This window comes from Elephas maximus, chromosome 24 (assembly GCF_024166365.1).
Source record: "Elephas maximus indicus isolate mEleMax1 chromosome 24, mEleMax1 primary haplotype, whole genome shotgun sequence".
In the NCBI taxonomy this organism is placed as follows: Eukaryota; Metazoa; Chordata; class Mammalia; order Proboscidea; family Elephantidae; genus Elephas; species Elephas maximus.
Window position 1 is genome coordinate 38624763 of NC_064842.1, and position 18824 is coordinate 38643586.

The 18824-nt window shown below is 36.7% G+C and overlaps 1 protein-coding gene across 3 annotated transcripts in view; it reads right to left on the reverse strand.

Annotated features, from left to right (window-relative positions):
* Window positions 1-18824, reverse strand: part of COP1 (COP1 E3 ubiquitin ligase) — a 251614-nt gene that overhangs the window by 189044 nt on the left and 43746 nt on the right. For 2 of the 3 annotated variants that reach the window (XM_049868583.1, XM_049868582.1), the window contains exons 7-8: window positions 11640-11699; window positions 10106-10182 (exon numbers count right to left, since the gene is read on the reverse strand). The exons of the other annotated variant lie outside the window; for it this stretch is intronic. In XM_049868583.1, coding sequence (XP_049724540.1) covers window positions 10106-10182; window positions 11640-11699 — 137 coding nt within the window. The remainder of the gene's footprint in view (window positions 1-10105; window positions 10183-11639; window positions 11700-18824) is intronic. 3 annotated transcript variants of the gene reach the window in all.

The following is an 18824-nucleotide window of genomic DNA, read 5'->3' on the forward strand; positions in this document are numbered from 1 at the left end:
TTTGAATGAAAAGATTCTATTATTTTCTTCTTAATGTTTTATTCTCAACATTCTGTAATAATTTGTATAACTTTCTCAGGTCCCAAAGCAGCACAGGATCTAAAGTAAGAATGCTACTATAACTGTATAATGCTGGGCAAAGTACTTGGTCGCTGTGACTCAGTTTCCTCATCTGAAAAATGAAAAGGGTAATAAAACCTAGTATACAGGGTTTGTTAGGAGGATCATAGGAGACAATATGAAAATGAACATGGAATCTTTTTCATACACTGTTTTTGAGAACTCTTTTGAAATAGTACTACTACTCTTCTCAAGGTATTTGAAATCATTTCAACAAGATGAATGTTGTATAAATAAACACTGGTGATTTCAATGGTCTTTTTAGCAATACACAGTTTGGTTTTTAAAAATACTGGGTTCAACAAGATCATACAAGACTTCAGTTTCTAACACCAAAAACTCTGGAAGTCAATACTTTTTAAAAATTTATTTGTAGGCAAAATCTGACCTAAACAGACTTGGCACTGTTTATTATCTTTATTTATCCCATTATCTGTGAACACTCAAAAGTTTCAATGTTCTTGATTTTGGGGACTCACCTCTGACCCCTCCAGCAGTACTGCAAGATATATATCCTATGTACTGTGTTACCCTTCTACAATCGGTGAAAAAATATCTGCATTCTGAAATACTTCAAACCTCAAAGGTTTCAAAAAAAGGTTTGATAATCTATACATCAAAGTTGGGTTTACTTCAAGAATGCAAGGTTAGTTCAATAAAAAAAAGTATTGGGCTTCAGAGTATAGATTTATACTTTCTAGAGAAAAGACACAGATTAAATTTATTCTTCAAAGAATAGCAGTTGTCACTCATGTTCAATGCAGCACTGTTCATAATGGCAAAAAGATGGAAACAACGTAGGAGCCCATTAACAGACGAATAGATAAATTATGGTATATTCGCACAATGGAATACTACGCAACGATAAAGAACAATTATGAATCCACAAAACATTTCACAACATGGATGAAACTGGAAGGCATTATGCTGAGTAAAATTAGACAGTCACAAAAGGACAAATATTGTATGAGACCACTATTATAAGAACTCAAGAAAAGGTTTAAACACAGAAGAAAACATTCTTTGATGGCTTCAAGGGTAGGGAGAGACGGAGCAGGAAATTCACTAGACAATGGACAAGAATTATCTTAGGTGAAGGGAAGGACAACACACAACACAGGGGAAGTCAGCACAACTGGACTAAACCAAAAGCTAGGAAGTTTCCTGAACACAACCAAACACTTCGATGGACAGATTGGCAGGGGTGGGGGTCTGGGGACTATGGTTTTAGGGGACATCTAGATCAACTGGCATAACAAAGTTAAGAAAATGTTCTGCAACCCACTTTGGTGAGCAGTGCGTGGGGTCTTAAAAGCCTGCGAGTGGCCATATAAGATGCATCAATTGGTCCCAAACCACCTGGAAAACAGGAGAATGAAGAACACGAAGGACACAAGGAAAATATCAGCCCAAGAGACAAAAGGTCCACATAAACCAGAGACTCAATCAGCCTGAGACCAGAAGAACTAGATGTTGCCTGGCTACCACCAATGACCACCCTGACAGTGAACAAAACAGAGAGTCCCTGATGAAGCAGGAGAAAAGTGTGGTGCAGAACTTGAATTCCCATAAAAAGATCAGACTTAACCGTCTGGCTGAGACTAGAGGAACCCCAGAAGTCATGGCCCTCAGACTCTCTATTAACCCAGAACTAAAACTGTTCCCGAAGCCAACTCTTCAGATAAAGATTAAACTGGACTATAAAACATTGTATAATACTCGAACTAAGAGTGTGCTTCTTAGTTCAAGTAGATACACGAGACTAAATAGGCAGCTCCTGTTCAGAGGCAGAATGAGAAGGCAGAAAAGAGACTGGAGCTGGTTGAATGGACACAGGGAAACCCGGGGTGGAAAAGGGGAGTGTGCTGTCACATTACAGGGATTGCAACTAGGGTCATATAACAATGTATAAATTTTTGTATGAGAAATTAGAGCTGTAAACTTTTACCTAAAGCACAATAAAAAAAAAAAAAAAAAAAGAAAGAATAGCAGTTGTCACAGCGGTTCAGAACTCTGGAAAAATTTTCTCCAGCACCCTCTAGTCCTCTTGCCCCTTTTTAATTAGTAGATGGTTAGGAACAGTTACAGTTATATGCTTGACAGAACAACATGAACTTAATGTTTACACTGCCTTTTAAAAATCTGTTATACCATAATATTCCTGAAGTTGAAAAAGAACAGCAAAAAACAGCTCATTTTAAAGTTTTCTTTATAAGAGGAATTTCCTTAGGGAGAAAGTTACTGCTGGCAAGTGTAAAAAAACAAATATGATGGAAATTTTCTACAAGATGAGACAGGTCTAAATCCATTGCTTTTCTGCCTTTAGAAGTAAACGACTTTGCTTGGTAGAATTTCAAATGCAGAAAAGAAAAAGCTCCAAGAAATAAGATTGACAACATTGATTCCCAACCAATCTACAGAATATCTCAGTTAATTAGGCTAAGTGTTCTATTTTAAACCAATAAAAACCTGCTGCTGTGGAGTCAACTATGACTCACAGAGACCCGACAGGATAGAGCAGAACTGCCCCACAGGGTTTTCAAGGAGTGGGTGGTGGATCTGAACTTTGGACCTTTTGGTTAGCAGCCTGAGTTCTTAACCACTGTTCCACCAGGGCCCCATGTTCTATTTTACCACTTCGTAATTCTAAGACCACTTTCCAATGAGATGGAATAGAGTGTAGTTTATTTGTAATTCGCAGAGGAGAGAATATACAATGGTTAAGAGCTCGGCTGCTAAGCAAAAGATCAGCAGTTCGAATCCACTAGCCGCTCCTTGGAAACCCTATGAGGCAGTTCTACTCTGTCCCATAGGGTTGCTATGAGTTGGACTCTACTCGACGGCAACGGCTTTGGTTTAGTTTTGATTTATAGTTGCTATAGGGAGCCCTGGTGGCACAAATGGTTAAGCACTCCACTCCTAACAGAAAGGTTACAGTTTGAACCCACCCAGCAGCTCTGCAGGAGAAAGACTTGACCATCTGCTTCTATAAAGATCAGTCAGAAAAACTGAATGGGGCAGTTCTACTCTGACACACGGGGTCGCCATGAGTGGAAATCCATTCAACAGTACCAAACAAAAACAATACATGCTACAAACGTTTAGGGTCACAAAAAACCTGTTGTTGTTAGTTGCTGTTGAGTCAATGCTGACTCATGGTGACCCCATGTGTGCCGAGTAGAACTTCTTCACAGGGTTTTCAAGGCTGTGACCGTTTGGAAGCAAATAACCAGGTATATCTTCTGAGGAACATCTGGATGGGTTCAAACTGACAATCTTTTGGCTACCAGTGGAGTGCTTAACCATTTGCCAGTTTATATGCAATAACCTCAGAAAAAGGCTCTAAAATGAAAAAAATTAGAGGAAGCATTCTGAAAATAACAAAAGATTTAAAGGTGAGGGGGATCTGGAGAATGGGTAAAATATCACGGGACTTGGGTAGAGAAGAGACAGTTCATAGGGGAAATGGTAACAGCAAATGAAATTTTATCTTTCAATGCAGTTATCCTTATATCCAGGCCAAGGAACCCTGGTGGCACAGTGGTTAAGTGCTCATTTTAAAAGTCCTTAAGATTCTTCAATGACCTCCACTGCCCATGGCATGAAGTTCAATTCCTCTGCATGGTATAATACAGTTAGAGTTAAGATAATTAGCCCTTAGTACACCTAGCAATAATCAATCAATTTTAATACTGGTCTGACACCATATATAAGCTTCATTAAAATACAGCAAAACATCATTTATGTTCAAAAGTCCTCAATGCAAATATAGCAGAGATTTCTTAAATCTGTTTGTAATCACTAATCTTGGCGATATGGGGAAAAAAAGGTGTTAGCCTGTGTATGGAGAATTTTCTAGACCGTTTACAATCGCACCTCTTGGATAAGGAACAGAAGGTTATATAGAAAATTATGGTTTTGTTTGTTTAAAATACACAATAAATTAGTGGTAAGTTTGTAAGGATTAGACTTGACCGTAAAGCATTTCAACTCCTACATTGTAAAAAAGTTATCTTTCCAAGCAAAATAAAGCAGATGAACAATAACTATCAACAAGAATCAAGAACTTCAGCATAAACATGTGAAGAAGCCGCCATTAACATGGCATTAGCCAGGCACACATCCAGCCAAAAATCCAATATGCAAGTATAGAGAAGATGGGTCCCTCTCTATCCACCAAACCAAAGACCCATTCCTACTCTCCCTCCTCTCTACACACTTGCACACATTGATATTTATTATTGTTGTTAGTTGCCATCAACTGTGCTCCAAATCATGGCAACCATATGTGTAACAGAATGAAACACTGCCTAGTCCTGTGCCACGCTCTCAACACTGGTACCTTTGAGCCCCTTCTTGCAGCTAACCCTCCACTTTACCAAGCATGAGACCTTTTCTAATGACTGCTTTTCCTGATAATGTGTCTAGAATAAGCAAGACGCCATCACACTTCAAAGGAGCATTCTGACTGTATTTCCTTAGAGACTGATTTGTTCATTCTTATGGCAGTCTAGGGTATATTCTTCACCAACACTACAATTCAAATACATCAATTCTCCTTTGATCTTCTTTTTTCATTGTCCAGTTTTCACATGCATATGAGGCAAACGAAAAGACCATGGCTTGGGTAAGGTGCCACGTTAATCATCAAAGTAACATCTTTGCATTTTAGAACTTAAAAGAGGTCTTTTGCAGCAAATTTGCTCAGTGCCATACCGTAGGGTAAATAAAGTACCTACTTTACGCCAAGTAAGATAAACTCCATCCTTGGCTGTGGAGAAATAATCATTGGAGTAACTGAGGTGCCTTGGTCTGGGACTTCCAGGCCACACCTGAGAATTTGTGAGAATTTGTGGGGGCTGGCAGGACCAAAAACACTCACCTAGAAGGCAGATATCAACTAGCCTCAGGAGGCATGATTTAGCTTATCATGAAGACTGGCCAATAAAAGCCTGGAACACTAAGGTTCAGAGAGCTTCCTGGTTGCTGAGAACATACACTCTCGGGACAGTAATGAATCCCTTGGGACGTGTTAAGTGCAACGTTGGGAATCCTCCAAGACCTCACCCTTTGGGCCTCTTCATTTGTATCCTTTCTGGCTATAATAAATCTGTAGTCATAACTGTGGTATACTCTCCATGATTCTGTGAGCCATGGGATACAACAGGTCAGAAAGTAAGCTTAAAACTGGCATCCTGAAGTAGTAATGGAAAACCAGCCCCGAACAGGTGCCAGCATGCAACAAGACTGGGGTATGGTATGGACTCCGCAAACTTATGGCTGGCATCTACCTTTCTGGCAGTTTGAAGGACAGTATTCTTCTAACTTGTGAGCTCTAACCTAACTCCAGTGGCTAGAGTCAGAGAGAGAGGGAGTGTTGCGGTGGCAACTGGAGATGAGGATGGAGAAATAGGATTATGAGGATTAGATCAGTCCAATCTATATCTTGGGGACTGGACTCATGCTGATCCTTATCCAGCACATATGTTGTTTTATTTCTTAACTGCTGCTTCTATGGGTATTGATTGTTGATCAAAGAATAAAATCCTTGACAACATCAATTTCTTCACCATTTACCATGATGCTTTTTAACAGTTCAGTTGTGAGGATTTTTGTTTTATGTATATATACACACACACACACACATATATATATATACAGGTGCAATCCTTATTGAAGGCTATAATCTTTGACCTTCTCCAGTGAGTGCTTTCAGTGTCCTCACTTTTTGCAAGAAAGCCTGTGTCATCTGCATATCACAGGCTGTTAATGAGTACTCCATCAATCCTGGTGCCACATTCTTCATACAATTCAGCTTCGGAGATTATTTGTTCAACATACAGATTGAATAAGTAAGGCGACAGGATACAACCCCGTTGCTTATCTTTTCCAATTCTGAACTACACAGTATACCCTTGTTCTGTTCAAATGACTGCCTCTTGACCCATGTACAGGTTCCACATGAGCACAGTTAAGTGTTCTAGAATTCCCATTCACCATAACATTATCCACAATTTGTTATGATCCACACAGTCGAGTGCCTTCGTGTAGTTGATAAAACACAGGTAAACATCTTGTTATGAGTCGCGCTCAACTCAACAGCAACAGGTTTGGTTTTCTTACACATCCTTTTTGGTATTTGCTGTTTTCAGCCAAGATTCAACTGATAACCTCTGTTCTACATTCTCTTCTGAATCCAGCTTGAACTTCTGGCAGTTCCCTGTTGATGTACAGAGGCAACTGTTTTATAATTATCTTTTGCAAAATTTTGCCAGCAAGTGATATTAGTAATATTGTTCAATAATTTCCACATTCTGTCTGATCACCTTTCTTGGAATGGAAATAAATTTCTTGACATAGAAGAGTAAGCCCTTCCAGCACTGCATCTGTTTGATGAAGCATCTCATCTGGTACTCTGACAATTCCTGAAGCCTTGTTTTTCGCCAATGCCTTCAGCACAGCTTGAACTTCTTCAGTATCCGCAGTTCTGGGTCATATGCTGCCTCCTGAAATGGTTGACTAGCGACCAATTCTTTTAGGTACAGTGACTCTGTGCACGTCTTTTTTTTTTTTTTTTTTTTAATGCCTGCAGGTAAGTATAATTGGATAGAGCCACGTGAAAGAGCTAAAGAAGAATTTGCTTAATCTAGCCCTGAAGCCTTTATGCAATATCAAGTTCTTTGGTTTTCATTACTTTACTCAAACTATAAAATATACAAGTTCATGGAGTATTAAATAACTATCCTACATATCTATCTTTAATAACAGTTGTCTTAGGTTGGGTTCTCTAGAGACACAAAACCAATACAGCACATATGTAGAGATTTATACAAAGGAAATGGCTCATGTGGTTGTAGGGGCTGGAACGTCCCAAGTTCATGGGTCAGGCTGGAGGCTCTTCCTGACTCGCATAGTCACAGATGTCTGTGGAATGTCAGAGAGGAAGCCTCTGGCTCACAGGCTTCCGTGAATCCCAAGATGGGCAGCTAAGATGGCAGGTAAGCTGCTAGCTCAAGTTCCAAGAACCAGAGGTCAGATGAACAGGAGCCAGCTGCGGGATCCACAGCAACCAAAAGCCAGCAAGCCTTGCCAGAAAGTCTACCTCTACTGGATGCAGGCCACACCCCAAGGTAACTCCCTTTCAACTGATGGGCTGCTGACAACAGATCTCATCATGGAGGTGATCAAATTATATCAGATCTCATCATGGAGGTGATTACATCATTAAAAAACCTGCCAGACTGCATCGTAACTGCCAAACCACTGAGGATCATGGCCTAGCCAAGTTGGCACACAACTTTAACCAGCACAACAGTTAAAGCTTCCCAGTATCCACAAAGTGACTCCCTGCTTTTCCCTTCTATTATATCTACACTTAGATTCACCTGGACTCTCATCGAGATAACAGAAACAAAAATAAAAGGTAAATACGAAAATGTCTGACAGAACAATCAAATAAAAGCAACGGTGTCTTATATAAAACTCTTACCTATATCTTTATTTATTGCTATGAGTCGGAATTGGCTTGACAGCAATGGGTTTAGTTCTGAATTCCACCACCACAGAAAACTTTAGCAAGCACTTTGGAATTTAAACTAATCGATGCATGTTTCTTTTTTAAAAAATTAATCTATGATCAACAGCATACCTTTTGTCAATAAAAGGATTTTAAAAATGAGAGATTCCAGACCAGAAAATGTTGTTTACTATTTGTACTGATTTACTATTTTATCTTCAGAAATGACAAGTTATTCTCCCGATATAACCTCAGTGACTACATGGATCATATCAAAGCATATCCAGCCTAAGTGGACAGAGAAGCTTCAAGTGATGTATTATCTTTAAACTAAGTTCTCTAAAGTTCAGAAAACACAGAGATAAGGATTATTAACCAACAATTCTGAAATACCTGCTTAAAGACAAAGAATAAAGCAAGTATGAAACAATTATTTCTAATACAGAAATCACATGAATAAGAATTTAAAAATTTTTAAGGAAAGCTCCTGGTAAAGGCTTTGAAGAGAACCTAAAGACTAAGGTAAAAAAAAAATCCCAATGTCACAGTGAATGCAAATAATGTCACTGAATTTTACTTAAAAATGATTAAAGTGGTAAACTTTTCATTACATATGTTTTACCACAATAAAATTTAAATACATATATACACCAGTGTTTCTCATCACACCACCTTTATAACTAATGATAAGAGAACAAGATCAGGTTATACTAAGCTACTAAGTAATTTATCACTAATGTCTCCAACATTTTCATAAAAAAAAAAAAAGATGTCATGAAATTTTATATTTTTTATTATCTGCTGCTTTGTTTTGCAATACAACCACCTCTCAACTTCTTCCACCAATAAAATCCTAACCCAAAAGTCACCATTTCCTCTTCTCCGGACTGTTCCAATAGCTTCCTAACACTGCTTCCAGTGACACAGGTGGCAGTGAAGAGTAGAAGAGACACAGAGATAGTTTCTTCTCTATTTGGTGCACTATGTGGGGGAGGGTTGAGAGGTGTTCTAGTTAATGAGTATTCCTAGGAGGCTTGGTATTTTTCCATGGAAACCTGAACAAACATTTTAAAATCTAAACTGAATTCTACTCAAAACTCTCCAATGACTTTCCATCATATATACTCTTCACCTCATTCATATGTCAGCTTAAATATCACCTCCTTGGAGAAGCCCTGGTTGTGCAGTGGCTAAGAACTTGGCTCTTAACCAAAAAGGTCACCAGTTAAAATCCACCAGTTGTTCCTTGGACACCCTATGGGGACAGTTCTACTGTGTCCTGTAGGGTCACTATGAGTTGGAATCGACTCGACAGCAATGGGTTTTTGTTTCAGAGAATCCTAACTATCCAAACTAAAAGAGCTTCCCTTGCAAAACCCTTTGCATGTCATTCTTTCTAATGCACTATTTATATATCATGTACTACTACTATTTTATATGGAAACCCTGGTGGCGTTGGCAATGGGTTTTGGGTTTTACTATGTTATATATTTGCTTGTTAAATACCTCTTCAACCTTAATGCCCACTCCCCAAAAGGTAAGTTCTATGAGGGTAAAAACTTTGTCAGATTTTTCACAGATAGATTCAACACCTAGAACAGTACCTAGGCACTATCACAGGCATTCAATAAATAGAGCAATTAAATAATGTACCACATTGTCATATATTCATAAAATCTAATAATCAGTAAGAGTCTGGGTAATAGAGACCTGGTCAATATAGATAGAAATGCTACCAATAAACAGGTATGACAATGGGAATTGTTACTTTTATGAGTGAATTTTTTTGTCATATACTTCCCTACAGACACTCACTAGTAAATATTCCATTGACAAAGATCCCATATACACCACAAAGTGAATGTGAGATTTAAAGAAAAGATTTAAACTAAGAGATCTGTCTAGTGCCCTAATTTTAAATCTAGGGTTTTACTTTATAACATTTTCCTGATATTACCATTTTATTGTCTCAAATTATTTTTATCATCTCACTTTAATCCGCAAGATTAAAAAAAAAAAAAATGCCATCAAGTCAATTCCAACTCATAGTGACCCTATAGGACAGAGTAGAACTGACCCATAGGGTTTCCAAGGAGTGCTGACCTTTTGTTAGCGGCCATAGCTCTTTACCACTATGTCACCAGGGTTTCCCAATACTACTATTTATTGTCTCAAACTACAGATTTATATCATCTGACTTTAATCCACAAGATAAATCTACCATTATTTCAAGAAATTCATGTAATTTTAATCCAACTGTGAATTCCTAATATTCTACTAACTGCTCCTGATATGAAAACTCAAAGCATTAAAAAAACAGATGGACCATCTAATCTCATTTCTAGGTCATGATCAAAAGTAATTTCTCTGGGGTTTTGTACATTGCATGGAAAAAGCTCCTAAAGAAGAGCAGCATATGTGCACTTCATAACATAAATCCTTAGCAATTACAAGTTTGAAGCTTTGTACCTGTGCGATGGAGAGGGAGCTTCAAATTGAGGCACTGTGCTATCCTCACTGACAGGAGAGTATAAACCGCTCATTTCCTGAAAGCACAAATACTTTGAGTTATAGAAGATACTCCAAGCAGAAGCTATGTACCTCAAAAAGAAGTTTTCATCAATTCCTTTTTGTTTCAACACTCAAATTTCTCAAGTCTTCCTCTCTATAGAGTACAAAAGAACAGATATCGGAAATGTTAACAGACAAGACTTTTGCATCATACAAATTCTTACTCCATGTCTCTAGAAGTTATTTAATAAATGTCGTTCATCACTAATGAATCCACCAAATGCAGAAAAAGACAAACGAAAAGTAAATATTTTAAGTGAGGTGCACAGTAGTCTGTATGAACAGTGGACTACAAAGCTAGAAAATTAAAGCTAGCCATGGCTTTTTTTTTTTTTTGTCTTATCACTAATCCAGAACAGTTATTATTAAGTATTAAGATAAATATGACAGAATGGCAAATGGATCATCCTGTACAACTCTTTAAAATACAAGGAAAAAAAAATAGGGCATGTCAGTCTCTACCTTAAAAATATGCTTTACAAACACAAAGAAAAGTAACACTCCTCTGATTCAAATATAAACTTTACTTAATAATAACTTAAATTCTAATTTTTGGTTATTAACCCCAAAAAAGCCCTCCTAATAAACTATTATTGCATAAATTATGCCTCCAAATCATACTGACAACCTAACCTCTTTTTATATGAACTACATTTTGAGTAACAGAAACACAGCAAATTTTGAAAATACTACCAAGGATGCTTCATCAGGGAGAATTATTTCTGACTAATCCAAAGTCAGCTCAATCATATCGCCAAGCAAGTGACATAAACACAGCAGTAACGAAGTTAGGAATGCCAACGGGATACTGAACTCCCACTACATATAAAATACAACATCACTTAACATGTTCTACATATCAGTAAGCAAAAATTCTAACGTGAATAATTAAAAAGACACATTAAATTTAAATGTAGCTGAAGGCACTAAATTCATGTCATAATATCTTGTGAGCTTCCCAAAGATCCTCCCATGAATGTCTGTAAGTAAACTATATTATACTACAAACTACAAGAACATTGCTAACATATTCTCATACATCTTTTTAAATTTATCTTACCACTTATTAATGCACAGATAGGTAAAAACTACTTAATAAAAAAATGGAATAGTCACAAATCATGTTAATGGTAATAACTGTAGGTTTTGTAGGAGTTGATTTGAGTTAATATCATGGCACGCCAAAAAAAAAAAGTTATTTTTTTTAATCTAGTCAAAAACACTATGAAGACAAATTAATTACATTTTACTATCAAGAAAGTGTTCAGAATGCTTCTTGTACAAAAAGGCACTCTCAATTAAAATTAAAGTAACATCTGTTAGTCTTCAGAACCAAGGTGAATCCCATAAATTTAATGCAACTTAAAGGAAAGGTGACAATTTCAACAAAATGAAAAACTGCTAGAGATTCAAGAACGTCTTGATTTCTTACTTCCACTCTTTTAATATCCTCTTCCAGGACACTTAACTCCTTCTGGATCTGTTCCAGTTGCTGTAGTTAAAAGAGAAAAAAAAAGCCTAAACCAAACCACACTAGCACCATCACAATCATAAAATAACTTTACATTGGAAAACAATTTCTAGAAAATGGGGTACTAATGGTAAACTGTGAGAATGAAAACCCACAGGCAAAAACCACTAGAAGGTCCGGTGTCAAAAATGCAAATGTGGAGCTCTGCTCTTTAGGGGAGCACAATATTGTATTTCCTTATTGTAACAGGTACTGATTTTATAATAAAAACATGAAACATGAACAATAATGACAAGAAGTGACTTAATAAAAACACATGGTATCCAAAGAACTTCTACATCACTTTATTTAATTCTCAAAAACAAAAAATATTAGCATTCCAGCTGCTACTCTCATTTTTTAAATGAAAAATAGTTTCACAGAGATTAAATCCTGTGAGATTTAATAAAAAACAATCACAATTAGCATCTCAATATTTTCTTATGAATTTTAAAAATATATGTAAGATCTTTTATATTTTATATTTTGCCTATTGCATCATAATCACTTTCCATGCCATTTAAATGCAGACATTTTAAATGATGACTAACATTCAACAATTTATTTACCCACTCCCCTCTTATTGGAGATTTAAGTTGTTTCTAAATTATCATCAGTGATTCTGGAATAAATCAGTCTGCACTTCAGATTTTATTAAGAGGTTATTAAAAATGGAATTATTCAATCAAAAGAAATAAAGAGCTACAAAGCCCTCACTATATAACACAAAATTGCTTTCCAGAAACACTACACCATTTAAATTTCCATTACCAGAATGCATAAATGACTATAGTACTCTAACCAGATATGCTGAACCAATTTTTAAAATTTAAAACAAGAGCAATGTATACATACCCGTTGAAACCAAATCCACTGGCATCGAGTCGATTCCGACTCATAGTGACCCTACAGGACAGAGTAGAACTGCCTCATAGAGTTTCCAAGGAGCGCCTGGTGGATCTGAACTGCCGACCTTTAGGTTAGCAGCCGTAGCACTTAACCACTATGCCACCAGGGTTTCCAATGTATACATATATAATGCTTATTGGCAGATATGAAATAGGTACTATTACATACTAGGAAAATGAGGCACAGAAGGGTTAAAATGACTTTCACAAGGTCATTCAGCTAGTAAGTGGCAGAATGAGAATTCAAATCAAGGCAGCTTTCTTGCTCCAGAATTCATGCTATTAACCACCATGCAATACTACCCCTTGAAAACACCACCTAACTGTTTTAACCTACATTTCTTTAATGACTGGTAAGGGTGAATGGTTTTTCTTAGGTTTATAGCATTAGCACCTTCTTTTCTGTGGCAATATATGTATAATCGATAATCTAACTGACAATTTATTCACTCAAATCTTTACCAATCCTAGGCATTTTGCTAAACATTGGGCAGAACAGCACTTGAAAAAAACAGTATGAATTATATAATATTTGCATCAAGGTTCACAAATTAGAAAACAAAAGCAAAAAAAGCAGAAGGGTAGAAATAATAAAGAGCATAAACTAATAAAATGGAAACCAAGCATACAACAGAGAGGATCAACAAAGCCAAAAGTCAGCTGCTAGACAAGACTCATAAAACAGGCACATTCCTAGTAAGAATTGATCAAGGAAAAAAAAAAAAAGTCACAGCAATAAGCAGTGTCAAGAACAAAAGATAAGCCACCACTATGAAAATCCCAGAGGGGCATTAAAAATTGAAGGGGCTGGCTGATATAGACAACTCCTAGAAAAAGAACAAAAAAAAAGTAATATTAAAAACAAAAACCTGAATATGCATAACTGTTCAAGTTACTAAGTTAAAACTTTTTGCAAACAAACCACAAGTCCAGCTAGCTTCTCTAGAACAATCTTTAAACGCCCAGCCAAAATGACTACACAAACTCTTCCAGAGAACAGAAAAAGATGATACACTGTCCAACTCATTTGAAAAAGCTAACATAATATAGTCTTCACAGCAAAGCAGCACAAGATCAGTGAAAGAAAAAAATTATAGAAAATCTCACGAACACAGATGTAAAAATCCTTAACAAAACATTAGCAAACCAAACCCAGCAACACAGAAGAGGATACTATATCATGATCAAGTATGGTTTATACAAGTGATGCAAGCATGGTGACCAACCATCCTGGTGGAGTTCCCTGGGAGAGAGGACTTCCAGTGCTAACACTAGGACACTGCTGGGCAAATCAGGATGGGTGGTCATCCTAGGTACAGAGCTGATTGACTTTCTAATGTTAAACCAATGTAATTATTCATGTTAACTGAATGAAAAAGAAAAATCTTATCATCTCATATGTCCCAAAATTCTGGAGAATGCTCAATCTTCATTCAGGATTAAACAAAAAGAAATCCTCTTGGGAAATCAGGAGAAAAAAATTTACTTCTGCAAACAACAAAAGGTACCTAAAAAAACCTACAGAAAACATCATACCTAATGGTGACACGTCGAAAGCTTTCCCTTTGAGATCAGCATCAAGACTAGGATGCCCCGCTATCACCACTTCTATTCATCATTGTACCGGAAATCCTAGCCAGTAGAGTAAGACAAGAAAAATAAATAAAAGATATAAGGATCATAAAGGTTTAAGAAACTAAGCTGTTATTATTTGCAGATGGTGATGTGAACACAGAAAACAGAAATGAGTCTACAAATAAATTATTAGAATTAATGAGAGTTTAACAAGGTTGCTGGATATCAAAAAAAAAAAAAAAAATCTTCACATAAAAAAAATCAACTATTTTCTATACCAGCAACAAACAGTAAGAAGCCAAAATTAAAGACAGAGACATCATTTATAACAGCATAGAAAATTACTAAGAGCTAAGAATAAATCTAAAATTAAGATGCTTAAGAATGATACACAGAAAAATATTTTTAAAAATTAAGGAACATTTTTAAAAACCTAAATATATAGAGAGAAATACCATGTTCATGGATTAGAAAAGTCAGTATTGTAAAAATGTATTCTCCTAAATTTATCTGTAGAGTCAAAGTAATCTCAGTAAAAATCACAGCAGATTTACAGTGGAAATGTAGCAGCTGATTCTGAAATTTACATAAAAATACAAAAAGCCATGAGTAGAAGAAACTTTCCTTAAGAACAGTAACTTACTTTAAAGCTTTAGTACTTAATACAATGCTGCGTTGTTACAAGGAGAGACAAAACAGTCCAGCAGAGCATAAGAGAGAGTCTAGAAATAGACCCACGTATATATGAAAAATGGATGCATGACAAAGGTAGCACATCAGGGCAATGAGCAAAAGATGGACTTTTTAATAAGGGATGCTTGGACAACTGAATACCCATATGAAAAGATCCCTATACCTCAGATTATATACAAAATAAATTCCCAAGTATACTGTAAACCTAAATGTGAAAGATAAAAGAATAAAGTTTCTAGTAGCTAGTATAGGAAAATGTCTTCATGACCTCAGGATGGAGAGGATTTCTTAATCTGACACAAAAGACACTAATTATAACAGGAAGAATATTTGCAGGATTTATATCTAGAATATAAACAACAAATTATTAACAAAATCAACCAAACAGAAAAATGTGCAAAAGCCTGAAATACGTACTTCACAAAAAAATTATACTCGGATGGCCAATAAACATAGTAATAAGTGCTCAACCCCATTAGTCATCAGAGAAATGCAAATTAAAACCACAATGAGATAGCAATACGTACCCTAAGGCTGGCAAAACTGGAAGAAAAGTCTATTGATACTACATACTGGTAACAGAGTGCAATAGGAACACTAGTACTGCCGGTAAAAAAAAAAGTAGAAGTAAATAATGTAACTGCTTAGGAAAAGTATGAAATTATAAAATTTGAAGCTATACATACCCTGGGGCCCTGGGACTCATTAATTCCAATTATAGACACACACCTGAGGTTTATAATAACATACACTGTGCCACTAGGGCCCCATAAGAACAATAGTAGCATTGTTGTAAATAATCCAAAACTGAAAACAATCCAAATGTTCATCAACAACAAAAATGGTGTACATTCATATAACGGAATACGATACAGCAACAAAAATTAACAAACTACAGCCATGCAAACAATGTGGGTGGATCTTAACATGGACACAAAAAGGACAGGAATAAAAGCACATGGCACAAGGACACTTATATAAAGCCCAAAAAACAAACAAGCAAAAAAAAAGATCTGTAAATACTTAGGTAGCAAAACAATAAAGAAAAGCAAGGAAATGATTATGATAACTATCAGGATGATGATCACCTAAGAGGCAAGGAAGGAGGCTTTTATCTGGAGGGGGTAAGCAGGGAACTTTAGGAGCCCTAGCAATATTCTATTCTTAATGAGAATGGTGGTTACCTGGATGGTCACTCCACTATAATTCCTTAAACCGTATATTTGTTTCAAGTATTTTTCTATGCTTTTCATATTAAAAAATCTTGTAATATTCCACTTATTAAAATTCCAAACAAAACTGAAAGAAAACCAAGGCTCATCATAACTTTCCTATTACAATAAATAAAACAGGTACCAAAAATGTCCAGGAGTGATTTCAAAATTAAATCAAACATAATAGAATGAAATATTGGTTTTTACAGGGAACCCAAAGCTCTTTTGTTCAATCAGACCATGACAGAAGACTAACATGTTCATTTCAATACTGTATTTATTAAATGGTATGGTAAGCAGTTGCAGTGGGGTCGATTTTGACTGACAAAGTCCCTATTAAGACAGGGTAGAACGTCCCCAAAGGATTTCCAAGGCTGTAATCTTCGCAGAAGCAGACTGTCACATCTTTCTCCTGCAGAGCAGCCGATCTGTTCAAACTACCAACCTTTAGGTTAGCAGCTGAGCACTTAACTGTACCACCAGGGCTGCTAAATGGTATGCCAGGCAGCCTCTAAGATGGCCTCCAAAGATCCCCACCTCCTGGTATTCACATTCCTGTGTAATTCCTTTTCTTGAGCGTGGGCTAGGCCAAATGATTTGCTTCCAACAAACAGAAAAAGTGTTGAAACGTCACTCTCAAGATTAAATTATAAAACGTCTATGATTTTTGTCTTCGACACCCTCCTTTGCTCTCTAAGCCAGCTGCTTGCGACCTATCTATGGAGAGGTCCACGTGGCAAGAAACTCCTAATTCCATCCAACGGTCAATGAGTGAGCATAGAAGGGTTCCTACCCCAGTTAAATCTTGAGATGACTGAGGCCCAGGCCAACTCCTTTATTGCAGCCTCATCAAAAACCCTGAGAAGGCTCCCAGCTGTATTGTTACAAGATTCCTGACCCACAGAAACTGAGATATCAAATGTTTGGTGTTTTTAAGTCTCAGGGTAATTTATTTCACAGCAATAGGTTACTAATGAAAATGCCTATATGCCAGACACATACACTTCATTAGAGAGTCAACAGGGAAAAATAAATCAAAAATGAAAAATAACTGTAGAATTCTAATAGTCCTAAAGTACTAGCCAGATGCAACACTGGAGTAATAAGTAAATTAAATCTGAAAAGCAGATTTAACTTTTTAAACCAGTATATCAACGTCTAAGACTCATCATAATCCCAGTTAAGAGTTAATTATGAATTCACAAAGTTAATTTTTAAAGTCTGGATGTTACTCTTAGGTAAACAAATTGAAAAGCAGCACTCTTTCTCCCGGATATTCTGTATTTTACTTAAATGAGTTCAAGGAAATGAGATCTTTAACAACTATATTCATTTTTAATATCGAATATGCAAACATACTTTGCAATATATGCAAGAACATATAACTACTCGCTTCATTCTGTCTGCGGCAAACCATGAAGTATTAATCATTCACATTTCCTAAACTAAAGCCTATTATAGATTACAAATCACTACTGTACCCAATTCCAGTCAGAGAGAAATTTATGAAACTTAACCTAAAACCAAACCAAACCATTACCGTCAAGTTGATTCTAACTCATAATGACCCTATGGGACACAGCAGAACTGCCCCATAGGGTTTCCAAGGAGATGCTGGTGGATCTGAACTGCCAACCTTTTGGTTCGCAGCCAAGCTCTTAACCACTGCGCTGCCAGGTCTCCCATAATGACCGTACAGGACAGTGTAATGGATAAATAGTTCAAATGTTTACATGTGTTAAAAGTTTGCTAACCTAGCTGCACAAAGTCCCTCTGTAATTAAAACTGAAATAGTCAAATAATGCCACTCAATCATGGGTACAATAAAAACATGTTAATGACAGTGTATATAATACATGCAAGAGGCATCAACATCCAGAAGTATTTGGAACTAGTATGTTTCTTGGTTAAATTGCATACTATAAGAAAACGTGATCCAAGGAGCAAAATCAAAAGAATTATACTAGATTCAAGAAAGTCAAGCTGAAAACAATACAGCATAATTCACTCAAGAGTTTAATAACAAAAATATAGAAACACTGATACTATGCAATCAACGGCAGTATGCTAGAAGGTGTACTTGGAGGGCACCAGTCACTGTATCAGAGACGGGCCAAATTAGACGATAAGAGAGAGCTACTGTTGAGAAGCAATTCTCCACTGATCACTCAGGCTTCCGTACATCTTGTGATAGATTTCGTTCCAGATTATCTTTTGAAGGATGTCTGTATAGCAAACAGCCTGGCAAGACAAAGAGGGCAGAATTGCCTTCTGACCGGTATAATAAAAATAACAGGCATTATTTTGGACAGTTTTGCTAGCAGCCCCCTTTAAAAGATCAAGGTTTCCTAAGATCAGGATTTCTCAGCTGTGTCAGAAATTCACTGTGCACGTAGCATCTACCCAGGTCCACATCACCCCCTTGGAATCTGACTGGCAAGGGGAACTAATACAAATGTCCGTTGAATTGATGCTGTCAGCTGTGCCATAATAACAATATCCTTTATTTCTGACATGGGAGTCTCATGTCTTCTGCCAGCATGTATGCAACGGTGGCAGGACAGACCTGTTAACTTACTGCTATTGTTGTTAGGTGCCATCCAGTAGGTTCTCACTCATAGCGACCCTATATACAACAGAACAAAACACTGCCTGGTTCTGTGCCATCCTCCCAATTGTTACTACGCTTGAGCCCACTGTTGCACCCACTGTGTTAA